We start from the raw sequence: 20,399 nt of genomic DNA, 5'->3' as shown, positions 1-20,399 counted from the left end.
ATACATAAAAAAATTCTAAAAATATTAAAGGAAGTCATATTTAGTTCTTTTTGTTTATTCAACCAGATTGTTATTGATTCCTTTAAGTGTTGTATTATAGTTTTCTGTTCGAAAGAAAAAAAAATGCACAGAATATGGTTGCATCAGTGAAAGGTTGCAATTCTTTCCTTTTCATTAAGCACAAATTCACCATTTGGTGATATTATGGTATTCTTAAATTTTTAACAACAATAAGTGTAACAAACCGTATTTTCCTCAGTGGTGGGAGAACACTTTGAAGTTTGCCCCATTTAACATAATGATGCAATTTAAGTTTGTTAACCCTGCGTGCTCAATACGTTCCTCTTAAAATTTCACATTTATAAATTTCAAAACATTTGAATAAGCATTTGTTGTTTGAGTAGACTTTTGGGGGTTTCAAGAGCAATGACTCCTCCAAATGTATCTGAATTAATTTAAAAGAACAGAGAAAAGTGAGTATTTAGCTTCATAAAGATTTTGACTAGGATAGTCTAAGATTTTTGGTGAGTCTATCAATTTATTTCCCAAGCCTGCTTCTCCTGTGTCCTATATTTCAATGAATGAAGTTGTCATTCTCCCACACAGCTCAAAACTTCAAACTATGTTTTGACTTCTTTTTCTCTTTACCCCACCCACATCTGCTTAGGTTTTAACTCATGCCAATTTTACCTTTACAGAACCTCTTACTTGCCTCATTTTCGATCTCAAAGTATGCAGGATTATTGAAATAGCCTTCTAACTCAACCCTCTACCTTTGGATTCTTACTTGTCTAATCCATCCCTCACAATACTGTAAGATCAATTTTCTTAGTATATAGGGCAAGTGCTAATTTAGGTCCGCTCCTACAACTTCCCATTGTCAGCTCAGTTTTGGGAGCATCTCATCCTGGTATTCAATACTCTCATGGACCTTGTTCACAATATAGCTCTCTAGCATTATTTCTACTACTACCTTTTACTTTCTCTTAAGCTCATAGGTCCTTTAACCTGCCATAGCCATAATGTTTTCTTTATCTAGGATGTGCTGTTATCACTTTCAATATGTCTAAGAATTTTGCCTCAGCTGCAAGATTCAGCTGAGATTCTGAACCCTTCCCAAAAGCCTTCATGTCTCCAGCCTCTGAATTTTCATAACATTTTATATGTATCTCCTGCTTTGTACAATTCTGATCATGTATTTAATTTTTCACTTACACTTTAGTCCCTTGATAGATTTCAAGCTCATTTTGAGCAGGATTTATAGGTGCTTTATCTTGTTATATCCCACACTCCAATTGTTCAATAAAGTATTCAGTGAATTATTCACTTGTGTATAAGATTGAAAACTCTTGAGAATTCAGGTATGAGACATGTGAAGGAAGGCAATTTATTCACATTTGAATAATATTATGCATTTGTGAGTCTAAAGAGGAGAACTGAGTTTAGTAATCCCAAGACTATTGTCATAAATCTGAAACTGTAACACAGGATTTACTAAAAGCTCATTACCTTATGTCTCATGTAGTGATTGATTAATTTCTCAGTATTAAGAACTCTATGTAGGGGGAATAGATACAACAAGTCTAACAAAACAACTTCCATAATCTATTGTCTTGCCTGATTTCTGGCTCTGATTATTTGACATTGTCCCATAGGACACATCCAATGCAGGAAGCAGTAGGGCCGATTACTGCACACTGCCCTCTGGTGAGCCACAAGGGTAATCTGGAGGGGAAAATTCAGGGTTGAGAATATAACTCACTCTCCATGTCCAGGATGCCAGCTGGTGCCAAAGAATGATGTCACATTTTGTGATGTGATCATTTCTCTCAATTGTGCTCTCCTGAGTCTACCAGTTCTTTCCATGTAGGTCATCAAACGGCCATCAGCTGGTAAAACTTTCCTCTTCACTTAGCCAAAAATGGATCCAGAATACTTGTAATGAGTTTTACTAAACCAAGAATTAAAAAAAAAAAATTACTATTACTTCCACCATGACCTTTCTCTGCACCTTCAAATATCCCCTAGCATTGCATGAAAACAATGGTAAAAAATTTCTCCTCAGTTTGTAAGGAAAATGGACTTTTAGTAATTGCCATGCTAAATTCTTCTACATTCTCATTAACAAGTCCTATTTTATCTATAAAAATATAGAGCTTTCTTATTCTTAAAGAGATGGCCAAAAACCAAATAACCAACTTAACAGCATTAGAAGTACTATTTGACTTGGAAGGACAGCAAGTATATCTGGCTTTTGACCATATTAATACTGCCATACTGCTGGGTGATATTATTCATTTATTCATTACCACCTGACCAAATACTGTCCATGACTAAAAGGGATAATTAAAAGTTTCAGAACAGACATGGAAATGCTCAAAACTCATATTCTAGGAAGGATACAAATAACCCAGTGACCAATGAGGTGTTTCATTGGTTTCTGCAGTCAACTGTATTTGCTGTTTGTATGCAATGACGTTTGTTATTTTCTCGCCTTATTCTTAACTTTGGGAAGCTACATTTTGTATGAATGATGCCAGTAATGGGTAATCTTAAAATAAGTGGATATTGCCTTTCTGAAGAAGAAATAAAAAGACTTGCAGAAACATGGAATAGTGCCATCTTTTTGTTTGATTGCATGCTAATCTTGTTTAAAAAAGGAAAGTCCCCTTTAATAAAAATTTTGACTCTTCAAACTCCAAGAAACTGACCTTGCTTTAGAAGCCCATTCTAACCTTCTAAAATGAAAGCATAATTTTTCCTTATGTTCTTTATTATGTAGTTGAAAGTTTAAATTACTTTAAACTAAAATCCTTTCTTGACTCTCAATCTTTTAATTTTCTGAGGCTGTTTACATGCAAATTAAGTAAACTAGTTTTTACTTCTTGTTAATTTATTTTACTTTCAAGTAAAAAAAAAAAACATTCTGTGGGAGGTTTTATACTGGTTTCTGCTGAATTGTTGCTTAAATGTGGGTGAAGGGATAAATGAATTCAGAGAGAAGTTTAAATAAAATAGCATGTAAGCTCCTTTAAACCTCCAAAATTCTATGTTTCCCATGATATCATACACTGGTGAATACTTATTTTAAAGCTTTAAGTATTAATCATATATGTAAGATGTATTTAAGCCCAGTCTTTGTACTGTTGTATGTTATGTGACTGAAAAGGTACCATGAGGAGAACTGGTATAAACAAAATTTGTTTTTCACCACAGAAATAATGTTACTCAGGCTTTGATTAAATAGCTACCAACTCTGCCTAGCAACCATTTAATCAAACAGGATATATTGTGTATTTTTCATTATAGTAAACCCTTATAGAATAAAGTAAATATTCATAAATCAAACAGGGAAACTGATAGCATTATGTGTGAATTAACACAATATTATAACCTATTATATAAAGTTCTTCTTTTGCCTTTTCTTATGTCTAATTTTTTTTAATGGATACCAACCAAAGAGTGAAAAACAACCACCAGGGTCACAGAATTTAAAAGGCTTGTTTTAAAATGACTTTGATTATTAGTGTATATGATGTTGACACCTTTTCCTCCTATAGGGCTTTCTAATTTAAAAAATTAATAAACTTTATTTTTTTTAAAGCAGTTTTAGAATCACAGCAAAATTGAAGCCTAACACATCATCAAGGACCCCCAGTTAGAATGGAAGCATATGAAAGTCAATTTAAAAAATGGAGTTCTGTCCAAGGTTTAGCTTACAGTGGGTTCACTGGCTGCAACAGAAACTGCATGGCCTGCAAAGCCTAGAATAAGTTGCTAAAGAATGCATAGGTAGTGGGCCCATCATATCTCCATTTTGATTCACTTGTCTGGCTCCTCCAAAAACTGGATGGCACCTGGAAGTTGACCATAGACTATCTCAAGCTCAATCAAGTAGTATCCCTGATCACAGCTACTGATGGTGCCAGAGGTGGTTGTTTGTTAGAGTTAACCCACTTTGTTAGAGTGAATTAATACAGCCTTAGGTACACAGTACATAGCCAATGATTTGTGAGTGCATTCTTTTCCATCTCATTCAGATTACGGCATCAAAAACCAAGTGTGCATGGGAAGAACAAATACATGTTAACAAAGCAGTAGCAGAAAGGAAGTAGAGGAAAGAGGGTCAAAGAGTTTCTTACAGTACCGGATGTGAGAGGGATTGATGGTTGTTCTCCAGAATACATTATCCCCTTCCTCTTTTGTAATAGAATCTCTGAGTTTTAGCAGGGCACAAAAGCTGCCCAGCTGAAAAAAAAAAAAAAAAAAAAGCCAAACATTTCCCAGCTTCCCCTGTAGCTAAGCATGGTTATATGGCAAAGTTCTAGCCAATGGGATGCGAATTGAAGTCAAATGTGTGCCTTCTGTGCCATCCACTTAAAAATAAGAAGTATTACCTTTACTTCCTCCTTTCCCTTTTTCTGCCAGTTAGAATGCAGACATGATAGCAGGAGCCGGAGCATGTCAATCAGACCATGCAAAAAAAGCCACGTGTTAAAAATTGGGAGAGCAACAAGATGTGAGGAGGGGTGATGGCTCTCTATGGAACCACCAGACCAGCCCTGGATTACTTTGCATGTGAAATAGAAATCAAGACTGTGCTTGTTTAAGTCACTATTTTCCAGCCTTTGTTAAAATTGCTTAAACTAGTGTCCTAACTAATGCAGACCGTACAAAAGCAATTAAGTGAGGTTGAACAGAAAGGTTTTGTGGAGGATGGATAATGAGTTTGTTGTGGAACATGTAATTTGCCCATGGGACATCTAGGTGCATATCTCATAGGCAACTGTAAGGTATATTCTGAACTCAAGAGATAATTGTGGCTGGAGAGTTAAAAAAAAAAAAAAGTTAAAAAAAAAAAAAAACTTCCATGGGATCAAAACTTCCATGCATATCTCATAGGCAACTGTAAGGTATATTCTGAACTCAAGAGATAATTGTGGCTGGAGAGTTAAAAAAAAAAAACTTCCATGGGATCAAAGGTGGATAATATGCATGAGTTTTATGGACATGTAGAATGCATTAATGTAGGCTGAGTGAGAGAAGACTCTATACAGAAGATGCCAGTGTATTCCAGAATCATATGCATTAAGGAGATCAAGTTGGTGGACAGTAGAAAAAATTAACCACAGAGAATGGCTAAATCTGAGTGAGAAGAGAATAAAGGATGAAAACTTGTGGAACAGCTACTTGAAGTGGAGGATAAAGAAGAAGGGAGACCCTATGAATTGGAATGAAGACCGCAAGACTGGTCTGAAAAGTCAGAGAATCCGCAGAGAATAATTTTGTTGAAGTTGATGGGGGAGTGAATTTCTGTAAAGAGACAGTGGCTGGTAGTCTCAAATGCATGTATATTTTAGTGAATACATATAGTTAGGAGCTATCTATCGATCTTACATTTACATGTACTGAATGTAAAGCATATTCATGTCACTATAGATTGTTAACAATAAATCTTCATGCTATTATAAACTTGGGTGACATGTTGCCTATGCAATAATCACATAGTCATTAAGGATTTATAACATTTTACTGGAAAACAGAGCATACCATTGTTCATACTCTTTGTAACAGGACTCATATAATCCATATTTTACTCAAAAGCCTATCAAGTATTTTCATAAGAATCTAGATTTTGGGTATCTCATAAACCTAATTTTACTAAAAAAAAAAAAAACTTTGGTGAGGTAAAAGCTAATTTTATTGTTACTTAATCTTTAGGTACTATTATTTAAAGGCATTGTTAACATTTGTTACATTGTAATTTGGGGTAGAAAAATTAGGCAAATTATCATAATTATGTTGGGGTTTAAGACACATCTTAAGCAAAGATTCTGATAAATGTGTTAAAATAATACAAAAATTTATAATGTGAATAACAGGCAAAACAATACCTTGGCTTTTAGTATATTCACCTCTTCCCCTAAAAAAGCAGTGGGTTTGTGGCTTATTCCCAAAAACAGATTTACACAACTGCAGGTCTCATACACCCTGTGCCTTAATATCCTCATAGCTTTATATCCTTATAACTATGCTTTTGAACTTAGAAAACTATTATCAAAGGAAAAATTGACTAGTCTTTCCTTTATAATTTAAATTGTTGCCAGTTACTCCTGCAGTAACAATGTAAGAAATGCACAGGCAGAGTTGGTCTCCAATAGGGACAACTTTCAGATTGGTATAAGGACATGGGATTCTCTTTACCATTAGGATTATTTAATATCCAAGACTTAAAGAAAGAGAAATAAATGGAAGGGCCTTCCACTGTTCATATGCAGTACTTGGCTTTTCCTGGTCAACTTAAAAAAGTGATCAATTCTCGGGAGAATGCTGCGTGGGGAGAATGCTGAGTGGGATTCGACCATGGTCTTTCAAACTCCATTTTTCAAACTTCAGAGTTTTCTCAAGATGTGTTAATTTTGTGGTGCACCAAAACTTTTGAAAAAGTTTAATTTAAATTCAATTTATCTTTATTGTAGCAGCTCTCACATGGCTTTCTGCCCAGAGTATTGCTTGCTCCATCTGCAAAAGTGGTAGAGTAACTTCTAAAGAAGCAATATGATGGTTTAATATAGATGCAAAACCTAGCTCACTTTTTGATTTTTCAATATTGTCATAAAAAGTACTGTTTAGCAGCCAGAGATGTGACATTTAAGCATTGGGAGTTATGTGAATAATTTAGGTGTTAGAATTAATCTAAAATATAAAAAAGATTCCAGCATTGATTTTTAATGTTTTTAGACAGTTTCATTCCACTGATGCTTTCTTTTTAAGGATATAATGAAGAGTAAAGGAAGTAGGGTGGACACATGTGCTTCATCTCTGAGTTATCATTTGGAGTACATAGTTAAATGCAACTCATTATGTAAATTAGTTTTTATTAATTTATTATAATGATTACATGGATGAAATGCTGGCTTCTTTTTGTGTATTAGGCACTGAGATAATAAGAGAAGAAGTTCATTTTTTTTATTGACATATAGTTGACATACAATTTTATCCTAGTTTCTGGCGTACAACATAGTGATTTAACAAAGTGATGTACATTACAAAATAATCAGAACAAGTCTAGTTATCATCTGTTACCATACAAAGTTATTATATTATTATTGACTATATTCCCTATACTGTACTTTAAATCCCTGCGACTTATGTATTTTATAACTGGAATTTTGTATCTCGTTATCTCCTTCACCTATTTGGCCCATCCCCCCAACCCCCAACTTTTTGGCAACCACCAGTCTGTTCTCTGTATTTATGAATCTGTTCCTGCCTTTTTTTTTAAAGATTCCATATATAAGTGAAATCATATATTTGTCTTCCTCTTATTTCATGTAGCATAATGCCTTCTAAGTCCATTCATGTTGTTGCAAATGGCAAGATCTCATTCTTTTTTAAAGCTGAATAATATTCCTTTATGTATGTGTACCACATCTTCTTTATTTATTCATCTATTGATGGACACTTAGGTTGCTTCCATATCTTGGTTGCTATAAACAATGTTGCAACAAGTGGGACTGCATATATCTTTTCCAATTAGTGTTTCCATTTTTTTTTTCAGATAAATACCCCAAAGTGGAATTGCTGGATTATAATGGCACTTCTATTTTTAACTTTTTGAGGAACTTCTATACTGTTTTCCACAGTGGCTGCATCAATTTACATTCCCATCAACAGTGCACAAAGGCTCCTATTCTCCACATCCTCATGAACACTTATTTCTTGTCTTTTTGATACTAGCCATTCTGATAGCTGTGAGGTGATATTTCATTGTAGTTTTGATTTGTAAATTTCTCTGATAATTGGTGATGTTAACCATTTTTTCATGTATCTGTTCGGCCATCTGTATGTCTTTGAAAAAAATGTCTATTCAGGTCCTTTGCTTATTTGTCAATCACATATATATATATATATATATATATATATATATTTTGGTGTTGAGTTGTATAAGGTATTTATATATTTTAGACATTAACCCTTTATGGGACATATCATTTGTAAATATCTTCTCCCATTCAGTAGTTTTCCTTTTCATTTTGTTGATGGTTTCCTTCACTGTGCAAAAGTTTTTTAGACATTAAGGGAGTGATTTTTGCCCAGTTATGAATCAAGCCAAACTGTGCAAACCAAAATGGTGGCTAATGACAACTTGCAAACTAGTGTGAAGTGAGAGATCATGTATCTCCTATATAATGGAGATTTCATAAATGGGTTAGATGCTGCACAGAATTCATAAGAGACCAGCTTAGAGGAGGGACCTGATTGAAGACTTTCTTAGTGTACTCTTTCCATATTTTATATATATTGTTCTAAAAACATATCTGAAATAGTTTCCATTGGATTAATGTGAAAGCTGAGTATCATATGAATCTTAAAGAACTGCTCAGGGACTGTACATCATTTTCAGTCTCACTCTGGCATGAACTAGACAAAGGGAAAGCGAAGAAGGTGGAAAAAACTCCCATTTTAAGAAAATGGCAATTCATTTTCTGACATTTAATATGAAGATAGAGATACAAAATCTTTCTACCAGTTAAAACTCTTGGGATTGAAGGTAACAGAAAACCTAATTCACATTGGATTAAATGATAAATGAAAATTGTTTGGATAAATGAAAAGTCCTATAGAGGTGAGAGAAGCTTTAGAACTGATTTGATCAAAGCTTCAGCTCCATTTCTCTGAATTATATCATCTTTGTTCTATAATCTGTATCTGTTTTTATCCTCAGACTGGTTTCCTTTATGGTCACAAGATGACTATTAAAAGCAATAGGAATTACACGCTTTTCCGCTTGGATTCGCAGGAAGACAGAAAGTTCCTTCCAACAAGCACTGAACATTGGTCCTGAGTTTTGTGCCTATTGGATGATCCCTGAAGCAATTCTTATGGTTAGGGTAAGGCCATGATTGACTTGGGACTGGGTCTGCCTGCCCCCACTTATGGTGGCAAGGGGTTTGGGAGTAACTTCTGGCCTCCACCAATTAGGACTAACCGTGGAAAAGGTTAGGGTTAAGCTCATCCAATATATCTGAATACTACACAATGGGGGCAGAGTGAAATGCATGTTTGGATAACAACTGCCACATCCACTGTAGTGTACCCTATTGCTCACCACCACTGTAATTAGTGAGCATCTTCTTTCTGTCTCTGCAAAGTGTTATATCTTCATCTGGAGTTCCTTGTGCTCTAGCAACCAGTGACAAGTCACCTACTGACAACAAATGCAAAATGCAATGAAAGAGAAAGGACAAAGTAATTGCAATGAAAACTCCCAATTAAACAGGGTATATCTGGAAACATTACATAGTAGTCACTGATTTTTGTCATAATCTGTAGACAGTAGTAGTTAGGATTCCTGGATAGCAGTGGTATGGATTCTTTTGGCAGGTACTGTTTTGCTCTCGGTGTTCTTTATGGCCCCGTCCGAGATGGTCATTGGGGAAAGATGCTCTTTTTAAGAGGTTACACTATTTTGGCAGCTTATTTCCTATCAGGTTGAATGTAGAAGTCTGAGGCTTAAGATTAAATAGTCACAGGCTATCATCAGTCAGGCTTGAGGTTTATTTATTAATATATCTTCCTGCTAATATTAGGTTTTTGAACTAATTGCTTCTTGTTGCTTCTGTAGGCAAGTAACGATGGTCAGAGACCATGTGTAGTCCAAGTTTTTATATCTTGGAATTTCTCTTTACTAGTAGCCCTTCACACTCTGCCAGTCTGAATTTAGTTTAACGGCCCATCCCAAGATCTCAGTTTAATGGCATCTGCATTGGGGATATTCTAAAAAATGAACCTACAGTCGGGAGGGAAGGGCACAGTAATTTATTCCTTGTCTCCATAATAAGCGTGATGTCTCCAGTCACCTCCATAATGAGTGTGATTTTTCCTCCAGTTAAGCAGAAATTAAACTGTTCCATCGTTGGCATACTGAAGATTATTAGGATTTTAGACATTTTTTGTTTGAGGGTCTGAAGGGTGCTGTTCCTAAAAGTGCAGACTACAGAGTTTGCTAGCTTCTTATAACCTTGGTCATGCAAGGTAGGGACTGTCTCTGAAATATTTTATTCAATCTTTGTATCATGAACACCACTGGTTCATCAATGAGAGTCAATTTATAACATCCATTATGCTAATAGAGAGCCCCTAATTTCACTTATGAAAACCTGTTTATCACATCCATTGATTAGCAAAGCCTCAGGTGTTAATGGAAGATATGATAGCAGAAACATTTACGGTTGCTACATTTGGAATGCAGTCTTTCTGATTAAATGCCAGCTGAATACATCTAAGGTGGGAAATCTAGATTATGGCAACTGACAACCATTAGGGGATAAAGTAAATTAAGTAACACATATGTGCACATTTATAGCACATTACGTACAGGAAAGTATCTTGAGGGAAAGTATAATAGTAACAAATTCAAACTGACTTAACCAATATTCAATACACTATTCAGTATTCAATACTGAGGAGAGTAGCAAAACGGTCAGACTCCATGCTGGTTTGATTTGAAGGCTCACATAATGGAACAATCGAGTATAGAAAGAGAAAGGGGCCAGAAGAGTGCTTATTTAAAAATTTCACAGTTTGTATTTTACATCCTTTTGCTTATATACAATGTTATAGATCTTTGTTTATTTGATCAAGGTTTCAGCTCCATTTCTCTTTCATTTTCTTGGTCACAAAATGACTGCCTTCGGCAACAAGGATCATAAGCTTTCTCATTCACATCGAGAGGGAGAGGGAGCCATACTACACAATTTTGGGGCAAAAGTCCTATGATTGGTGCTCAATCCCAAACCATATGTGGATAAGGGAACATCATAGGTCAGGGTTATCCTGATTAGACTCACTTTGGGATAAAGGTGAGGTTAATTCCACCCAAATTTCTCAGGTGTGTGCCACACAGTGTGGGAAGAGTGCAATAGATTTTGAGAAGGCAAGTATCCGCTACAATCATTTTCAAAGCATATAAAGATACAACAATTACATTACTTTCTTGTTGGAGTAAACAAAATGAAACTAAACTCTAAACATACGTAGTAAAGACTCCGACTCCATATTTGGTGTTTGAAGGTTGACAACTTTCAAGCCTTCATCTGTTCCCTCTTGCCCTACATCTGTGCAGGCTGATGAGAAAGCCTGGGTGCTCCCTTCTTTGGTGCCAGTGGGAAATTCAAGCCACACAAGCCTTGGCCCCTACGTAGGAATTTTCACCCTAGCACCATGCCCTAGCCACCATAAAACCCCCAAGAGCCAGTCTCTCTTCCAACCTCCTTCCACCCTTCTCCCAGCCATTTTGGACTTGTTTGGGAAACCTACCCTGCTCTTCCTAGAAAGTCTCATTACATGACCAATAAATCTTCTTACATCCTCTTGGTGCATGTGTGGCATCAGAAGTCTTGAAATGTGGACCAGCTTTAGGTGGACATCCATCTCATTTCTGTGGATGACTGCAACTGCATATAAACTGCAATAGGACTAAGTTGTGGTGTTTCATTATTCTTACCAGCAAGTGTAGCATCTTCTTCCTGAATCCCCTACCTCTTTGAATAGCACCAGAAACCAGGAATACACCTTCAGTTCTTTCCTATGTTTTTGCTGCCTACATGCCTTTCAAATCCTTTTAGCCAATTTCATGGGTACCACCTCTACTCGGGCTTCCACAATTCCTCATTCTAGTTGTTCTATCAGTCTTCTTTCCCTGTTTTTCCAGAGAAAAACCCGTTCCCTATCTAATAATCCAACCTGCACACTGCTGCTAAAGTAATTCTCCCCAACCCCACTTAAACAATCCATTTGTTTTCCATTGCCTACAGGATAAATTTCAAACTCCTTCGCAGTTTATAAAATTCTCCAACCCTCCTGACCCATCTACAGTTCCCATTTCTCCTGTCACGTTCCCACACATTCCCACCTTTGCCTCCACTATACCAACCTCCACACTATACTTACCTCTACAGTTCATAGGCAAGGAGATACGTACAAAGGTATATGTGCCTGTGTATGGAGCACTCTTTGTCTCTTTTTAGCTTGGCCAATTCCTACTGGTTCTTCAATACTCGTCTTGAGCTTGACATTTTTGAGAAGTACTTCTTGTTGAACGCAGGTTGAATGAGGTGCTCCTCCTCCACATGTTAACAATAAACTTGATTTCAGTGCTTGTTCTCACCCTATTTGATATGATTATCTACCTTTTTCTCCAAATTTGATCCTCTTGAGGGCAGGAACCATGTTTCTCATCTCAAAAGGTCACAATCTATTAGGGTGATGGGCCTGCAAATACATGCATTACAAAGGTAAATAATAATACAAGATGGCTTATGAAAAATACCCTGAAAAGTAATAGAGTCATAAGTCCTATCATAACAGAGGGATAAATTCTAGTACACTTAAGTTCTTGAGGAGATAAGAAGAGGACTATGGAGAAATTAGAACCTTCACACATTGCTAGTGGGAATGTAAAATGTTTTTCACTTTGGAAAACAATCTGGCAGTTTCTCAAAAGGTTAAGCAGAATTAGCAAATGGCTCAGCAATCCAACTCCTAGGTATATATATCCATGAAAATGTTATGTTTACCCAAAAACTTGTATATGAATGTTTGTAGAAGCATTATTCGAATAGCCCAAAAGTGGAAACAACTCAAATGTCCACCAACTGAGGAATGGTTAAATGAACTATGAAAACATGATGTGAAGTGAAGGAAGCCAGTCACAAAAGACTACATATTGCATGATTGCATTCATATGAAATGTCCAGAATAGGCAAACCTAAAAAGATACAAAGTGGATTTGTGTCTGTCTAAGCCTAAGGGGCAGGGAATGGGAGGAATGGGGAGAGACTGACAAAGGGTACGAGATTTCCTTTTGAGGTGATAAATATATTCCAAAGTTGATTGTGGTGATGGTTGCACAATTCTGTGAATATACTAAAAACCATTGAGTTTAGACTAAAAAAGAAAAAGTACAGATTACTATGTGAGGGAGGGAAAGACTCCATGGAGGTGGTGAAATTTGGTTCCACTGATAAACAAATGATGTGAAAAGCAGAGGCAGTGTGTTGTGGTGAATAAACAAATCCTTTCATCGGGCAGACCTGGCTTTGGATCCTGCTCTACCACTTGGTTAAATTACTCTCCGTAACTCTTTATCCTTATCTAAAAAGTGAATATATTAATATACTTACTTTGGAGGATTAATGTTATGACAAATTAGATAGTAGATTCAAAATATTTAGCCAGTCACATAATTATGCCAGCACATAGCATATGTTCAATAAGTATTAGTTTCTATTATTATCATAAGTCTGTTTAATATTGAATATTGGAGTAAGTGGGACAGAGGAAACATACAGACATATCAATGAAAACTCTCAGAAACTCATCTGAGGTTTCCAGCAGAAAGGGATGAGACACAAAATGATATAAAGGTAACTGCACTTGGTTTAAGAAGCATTTATTGAATATCTTTCTTCTAATCACTAAATACTATGATATTGATGCATATACAAAAACAAATAAGAAGCAGACTCACAGATATACAAATGAAAAGTGGTCTTTGACTTCGTGGTCTAGTAGATAGGTAAATAAATTTGGGTAAGAAAGCATCAATCTGCTATAATGGAAACGTGTTCATGATAGAAACACACGACAGAAAAAATGGATGTAGAAGACCGACTTTTGAGCTCAATATTGGTACTACTCACTAACCACCTGAGCCTCCACTTCCTGGAGAATTGTTAGGATTACTTGTTGACATTTTCCACTGCAAGTACACAGCAGAGATTATTAAAGGCTTGAGTCAATTTTGTTCAATGGAAAGATGAGAAAATAACATCCAAAATGTTAAAGAATTCCTGTTATACAATGACTATGAATGTTCCAGAGATTTATGCTTAAAGTTCCCAGATTTTACTTGTTTATTTTTCCCACTAGACTATAAACTCCTTGAAGGCAAACATCTTGAGTGAAATCTGGTCCATTCTCAGATTGCCACAACTTAGTCCAGTAAGCCAAGTAGACATTTAATAAAAAAATTGCTAAATAAATGTTCTTCAAATCTCTCCCATGTCAAAGATGGAAGAATCATTGACAAGTGACTTGCTAGTTGACTGTTCCTCTTTAACAGTTATTGACACTTTGATATGAACACACACAAAAAATCTATATAACCACTCTTCTTTTGAAATAAAACCCTGACAGTTATGTCATTCTCTTTTCTTTTTCTTCAGGAGAAATTATTTGACTGAAGGCTTGGAAAAAAGTGGCTTGGCAGCTGAAAATAAACTGTCTCTGAAACAGAGATGGCATATATAAGTTGCTGTGATCCGGAGCTGAGGCCAAGAACAAAAATAATTCTCAAGCAGAGTCTTTGACTGATGTCATATGGTCTGGAGAGGCTCTGGGTTTAGGTGCCTTCCGGTGCTTGAGTGTTCAGATACGCAGAGAAGAAATGGAGCAGTCGTCCAGTCAACTGTTTCTTGAGCACTTACTACCTGTCAGGCATTTGGCTAAGTTCGTTTTTATTGAACTCTGCCTGGAGGTGGTGAAAACATCAGGCAGGCTTTTCTCAGGAACAGTCCTATAGAATCCCAGATGGGAGTATCATTTTGCGGATGGTTTTATTTGCATACATTAGGCATAGGAACTGCGTCCGTCATTCTAGAGGAACGAGAAGCTATAATCAACAGGAGGTAGTTTCTGCGTCAACCCCTTTCAGAAGGCAACCCTCCATGGACTACTCAAGCCATTAGAGGCGTGGCTCTGAAGATGGGGCCCTCAGCTCGGGTCACGTGACGCGCGTGTTGGCGTTGAGTGACAAGCGCAGCTCTGGGCGGGCCTTGGAGGAAATCAACTTCCGGGGGCAGAGGTGCTTGAAGCCGGGTGGTGCGTGGGCTATCCCAACTTGTGTGGCTGGGGTCGCGTTCCCCTACGACGGGTTTGGGGTCGTGCCCCGGGTGTGCGCTTGCGGGGCCGTCTGCTGGGGTGGCTCACCTGGCTGTTTGGGTGAGCGGCGCGGAGGCGGCGGCGGCGGGAGCCAGAGCGGGGAGCAGGTAAATGGAAGCTCGCCTTCCGGGCCTGGGTCTGGGGGGCCGGGGCCGCGTGAGGCGGGGGCGCGCCCGAGGCGGCTTGGGCGCGGGCGGGGAACGCGGCCCGGCTTCCGCCTCTCGCTAGCTCCGGCCTCTCCCCTCCGAGGTGGCCGGGACCGGGAGTTGGAGGTGTGACCTGCTTCGGGCTGGAACGGATTCCTGCTGCCTCGGCCCTGAGTGCCAACCGGTACTTGCTCTGCCGGCAGGTTTCAGCCCTTGTACATTCCAGAATCCAATATTTCCGAACATCTACGGACAAGTGCACGTGATTATTGTGTCACCGAAGCTCCCACCGAACAGAGACTTAGATCCTTGCCAAGTTTTCACCGATGGCGCCTGATTTATGTTTCCCCCTCTGCTTCGTTGTGTACACCGGCGTAAAAGCTCTACAACACCTGTCAGCCACATTACCTTATAGATACTCTGGGCCACATGTTGCCATACAAGGGGCATTTTGAGGTTACGGCAGGAGCTAGTAACTTTGCAAGTGGTGAGGCATCCTTCATCCCTGTAAGTGCGCCCCCTTTCCCCACAATAAAGATGTTTCTTCCGTCTGCCCAAGTTGTATACTGTGGTGGAAAGCTTTGGACATGAAATCTATTTCTGGCTTCACTTTAAGGAGTGGTAACCCTATTAAAAGTAGAGCTGGATGTTTTTTTGGTAGGATGGTGTTGCTGCTACTTTTACTTGCTTCCATGATGCGAGTTGGGGCAGAGCCTGATTTCCTGGAGGGTGAAATCCTGGCCACAGCTGTAGGTGACTCAGCGTCCCCTTAAGAATTCCGACTCTTTTACTTCCCTTCCCTTCTGAACTGTGCAGATATTGATACCACCATCCTCTCCAAATATTTATGCGGGCGGTAGTTGGTGATGGCTTTTGGGAGTAGTTTAAATGCTGCCTGGTGGAGTGATTGGGTTGGGCTAACATTTCACCGTACAATTTAAGACAAAATACCCAGAATATTTAGTTGGGTGGGACCACAGGGAGTGACAATAGATTCACTTTGTTCTCTGACATCAGAGAGTTCTACACTTCTAATCATCCCATTTGCCCTGTGCTACACTTTCTGTTGCAATGAAGGAATTGGCTGTACTTACTGTACCTGTTAGGTAAATAGAGCAAGGGGGATGCCAGGGAGAGCGCACCTGTGTGGTGCTGGCTAGCCAGTAAATTGTGTGGTCGCCAATTGCCCTGGTTACAAAGTTGGCTGGCTAGGGTTGTTCCGTGTGCTTGGAAATCTTATTATGAATTGGTTTCCTAGCAACAGTATAAGCCAAATGGAATAAACATAAAACAAAATGATGAAAGTTAAAATTTACCTCTTTTATTACATGGGAAAATGTATCGTCTTATTGGAGTAATCAGCTCAAAACTTTTTAGAGCTTTTTGTAATCATTTTAATACTTACACCAGAAAAAAGAAACTGCAGAGTCATCAGAGAGGGACAGCACTTACTTATTTTTTTAGTGACAGGACAGCACTTTATTATTATTATTATTATTAGTGACAGTAAAGAAAGAAAAAGAAAGAAAGAACGATGGTTACTAATGAGCTGATCTGAAGGTTAAATGGATAAATAGGAATTTGCCGAGTAAGAGACACCCCTAGCTTGTAGATACATGACTTATAAAGTATATAGGATTGTTACAAATAAAGAAAGCTATTTGAAAGTTTATTGTATTTCTCTTAATAGAAGTTGGGGTGGCAGTGCATTGGGCTGGATGAGACCATTTCCATTAGTAAATTGCAAGTGAAATGTTAGGTAAGTTGTTTCTGAATTCTGGCTCATAATCACAATGTTCCTTTATCAACCTGTTGCTTGTGACCTTTGGTCTTGTTAGCTAATCAAATTTTGTTATTTTCTGTTCAAACAGAACTTAATAAAAAAGGCAACTCTTTTTAGGTTAATTCTTGGTATCAGTATCTGTTCTTATTGATAAATCTTGATGGTAAATTGATTTTTTTTATTTGTAATATTTCTAAGGATTTTTTGGTTTCCTCACTGTCTTACCCCCACCCCCAAACCCAGTGAACTGGAGGTAGCTCATTTAATTTGATGTGTAATTTTCAAAAGGGCATGTCCCGTGTCCTTTGAAATTTAGGTTTATTGAGGTATAATTTACAATTAAAATCATCATTAGGTCAAAAGTTATATGTGGCTCTTTGACAGTGAGAGGGTTGGTGCCTCTAACCCTTGAGTTGTTCAAGGATCAGCTGTATTTCATTTTCTTGTCTGATTGCACTGGCCAGAACCTCCAGTATGATGTTGAATAGGACAAGTATGAGTAGGCATCCTTGCCTTGTTTTTTTATCTTAGTAGGTAAGGCATATAGTCTTTCACCATTAAATAGTTAGCTCTAGGTTTTTTGTAAACAGTTTTCATCAGATAGGGGAAGTTTTGTTAGCCTCTAGTTTGCTATTTTATTTTTTTATTTAAAAAAATTTTTTTTTCAACGTTTTTTATTTATTTTTGGGACAGAGAGAGACAGAGCATGAACGGGGGAGGGGCAGAGAGAGAGGGAGACACAGAATCGATAACAGGCTCCAGGCTCCGAGCCATCAGCCCAGGGCCTGACGCGGGGCTCGAACTCACGGACCGCGAGATCGTGACCTGGCTGAAGTCGGACGCTTAACTGACTGCGCCACCCAGGCGCCCCTAGTTTGCTATTTTAGCATGGATGAATATTGTATTTTTTTTCATTGTGGAAATCATAGTAGATTATAGTAGAAAATTGGGAAATAAAGAATCTATGAAGAAAAAAACGCTAACCCATTTCTCTTAACATGAAATAAGTTCTGCAAACATTTTGCTGGTTTTTCTTTTGGTCTTTTTCTTCTGAAAACATTTTAAAAACAAAATTGTAAATATTGTTTTATATTTTTCTCTTTTCAGTAGCATTACATTATAAGTGCTCGCTACATCATGAATTTTTTGATAACTTGATTTGTAAGTTCTTGATTTATAGTTAATCTTTCCCCATTAGAATTAACATTAAACATTTTTGTGCATAACTCTGGTAAGATTTTTTTTAAAGTTTATTTTTTGAGAGAGCACCTGTGTTTATGAGAGTGGGGGAGGGGTTAGATAGAGAGAGAGAGTGAATCCCAAGCAAGCTCTGCCCTGTCAGTGCAGAACCTTACTCCTGGCTCGAAACTGTGAGATAAGGACCAGAGCCAAAATGAAGAGTTGGCTTAACTGACTTAACTGACTGAGCCACCCAGACACCTCTCTTCAGATTCTTAATATACACTGCCTCTTTGTTTTATTTGATATTCTTAGAATTTGTCCTCTGCGTTATTTATCGTAATAAATTTTGGAGTAAAATGTGGTAGTCGACACATTGACTTTCTGGGCATCACTTTAAGATAGAATCCTAGAAGTTTAGAAACTCAGAGTACCTTAGATTTTATCTAGTTCAAACCATTTCTTTTATAGGTTTAGAGTCTAAAATGATTGAACAGCTTTTCTGCATACATTGTTTTTTTGCTGCCAATAATCTAGATAGAATTCTGGATGCATTTAGTGTAGTGTGAAATACTTTTCATGTTCTTCTTTTGATAAGAATTATGGAAATCTTTGAGCCTAGCATTATATAGATGCATATGCAGAGTTTCTAAAAACTCCTTGTCTGTTGTTTTATTGAATTCCACCCAGTACCTTTCGAGGTAGGTAGTATTTTTCCCACTTCATAGCCAGAGAAATTGAGTCTCATACAAGTGAGCAAATTTATCCAAGGTTGCATTAATAGTAAGTCGTAGAGCAGGGGTTTGATAACAAGTCTTCCTGAATTTTCTTTTATTCATATGCTATACTGCCAATACTGAGTTCTTGTAAGTGTTTTGTGTATCTTGTGTTTATTCTGAATCTGTTTTAATTTTGATGCTTAGAATAAACTCATTAAGCAAATTAATAACTCAACATGAGATGGTATCAGTCACTTGTAAAATGTTTATCCAAATTTATGTCTTTGTATATTTTTAAATTTTAAATTAGTTAGACATTCTTTACCTGTACCCTCTTTTTTTTTATTTTTACAAAGAGTGTTAGCTATAGGACGTATAATCCTACTTAAAGAATTAGGGATATATTTAGTATTACTAGCAAAGGATATAATTTTTAAAATTTTGAAATGGGAAGCATTTTTTAAAATTACAGGTTTAATAGATGAAGAGCAGAGTTAATGTTATTCACTTTAAAATGCAGCATGTAATAATTCTATCGAAGTGGTTTTCCTTAGAAGGGTATGTCTGTTTTGGTATTTACATAACTCAGTCCAACACATTGTTGTCATATAGAGTAACTATATGAACTAAGTAACCACTGTTTTGTAAAGCATGAAGTCACTTTTTCCGGCTATTTGGGGAAGACTGACTTTTTTCCCCCTTTGCCAGCCTTGTTATCATTGACCATGTGCATCTCCTACCAAAAGAAGGCCTAGCTAACGGAGAGGCCAGCCAAATTGCCTTTTATGTTGTGTCCAACCTTGTGGTAAGATTTGCACGATCTGCACGATCATTTCAAGATGCTTTACTTTTGTATTATGAGAATTCAGAACTTCTACCATTGTGGTAAGGATAGTGTTGCGGTGTTATGTAAGATCCATTAATCTGTGGATGTGCTTCACTGATAGGGACTCACATGAATATTACTAGAAAAGTACATGGGTAAGGGCACCTGGGTGGCTCAGGTGACTGACTTTGGCTCAGGTCATGATCTCGTGGTCAGTGAGTTCCAGCCCCACAACGGGCTCTGTGCTGACAGCTCAGAGCCTGGAGCCTGCTTCGGATTCTGTCTCCCTCGCTCTCTGTCCTTCTTCTGCTCACACTCTGTCTCTCTCTCAAAAATAAATAAAAACATTAAAAAAAAACCTACATGTCTACATGTGTAGACATCATTGAAGATAGTTGGTAAAAGTGAGAGTATCATTATTTTAATTATGGATTTAATAAAGACAACTTAACATGAGGTTATACCTTTCATTCCAACAGTTTGCCCACATTGGACATGAAAAATTGAAAATAAGCCTATGAAACCTGAATGGCATTAAATGGGCCACCCATTTGAATCACAGGACAAATTGAAATGAAGATTTATTTTCTATTCTGCTGAATGGGAAAACAGTGTTTATTAACTGGTGATGGTTTTCATGAGGCATTTAGATATTTTAAGTTACTTATTTTGTCTGTTATGCAGAAGAGGTATATTTTATTAATTTCTTTTTAGGACTAGTTTCTGCTTAAAGTGAATGGTGTAAAATATCTCCTGCTTATTTAGTATATGTGATTTTTTTCCACAGTCATATTAGTTAA

At 37.2% G+C, this 20,399-nt stretch overlaps 1 protein-coding gene and 1 long non-coding RNA gene across 21 annotated transcripts in view; one reads left to right on the top strand and one right to left on the bottom strand.

Moving 5' to 3' along the window:
* Window positions 1-413: 413 nt before the first annotated feature.
* On the bottom strand, window positions 414-14,849 carry LOC147579248 (uncharacterized). Its single transcript, XR_015253698.1, has 4 exons — window positions 13,535-14,849; window positions 11,956-12,276; window positions 1,763-1,951; window positions 414-445 (listed from the first exon to the last, which is right to left on the bottom strand). It is a non-coding gene; the product is annotated as an uncharacterized LOC147579248 (long non-coding RNA).
* A 64-nt stretch (window positions 14,850-14,913) lies between these two features.
* CCDC91 (coiled-coil domain containing 91) overlaps window positions 14,914-20,399 on the top strand; it is a 362,057-nt gene continuing 356,571 nt past the window's right edge. For 3 of the 20 annotated variants that reach the window (XM_086713753.1, XM_086713739.1, XM_086713733.1), the window contains exons 1-2: window positions 14,914-15,053; window positions 16,783-16,851. Coding sequence is in view for 2 of the 20 variants with exons in the window: in XM_086713739.1 (XP_086569865.1) it covers window positions 16,845-16,851 (7 nt within the window). In the remaining 18 variants the exon portion in view is untranslated. Of the gene's footprint in view, window positions 15,054-15,461; window positions 15,600-16,782; window positions 16,852-20,399 lie in introns of those variants that run through there. The other 17 variants (XM_086713749.1, XM_086713742.1, XM_086713736.1 and 14 more) reach the window with 10 other exon arrangements.

Source organism: Puma concolor, chromosome B4, assembly GCF_028749965.1.
Source record: "Puma concolor isolate L17-30 chromosome B4, mPumCon1.1.hap2, whole genome shotgun sequence".
Lineage (NCBI taxonomy): Eukaryota > Metazoa > Chordata > Mammalia > Carnivora > Felidae > Puma > Puma concolor.
This window is presented reverse-complemented; position numbering and strand designations above follow the sequence as displayed.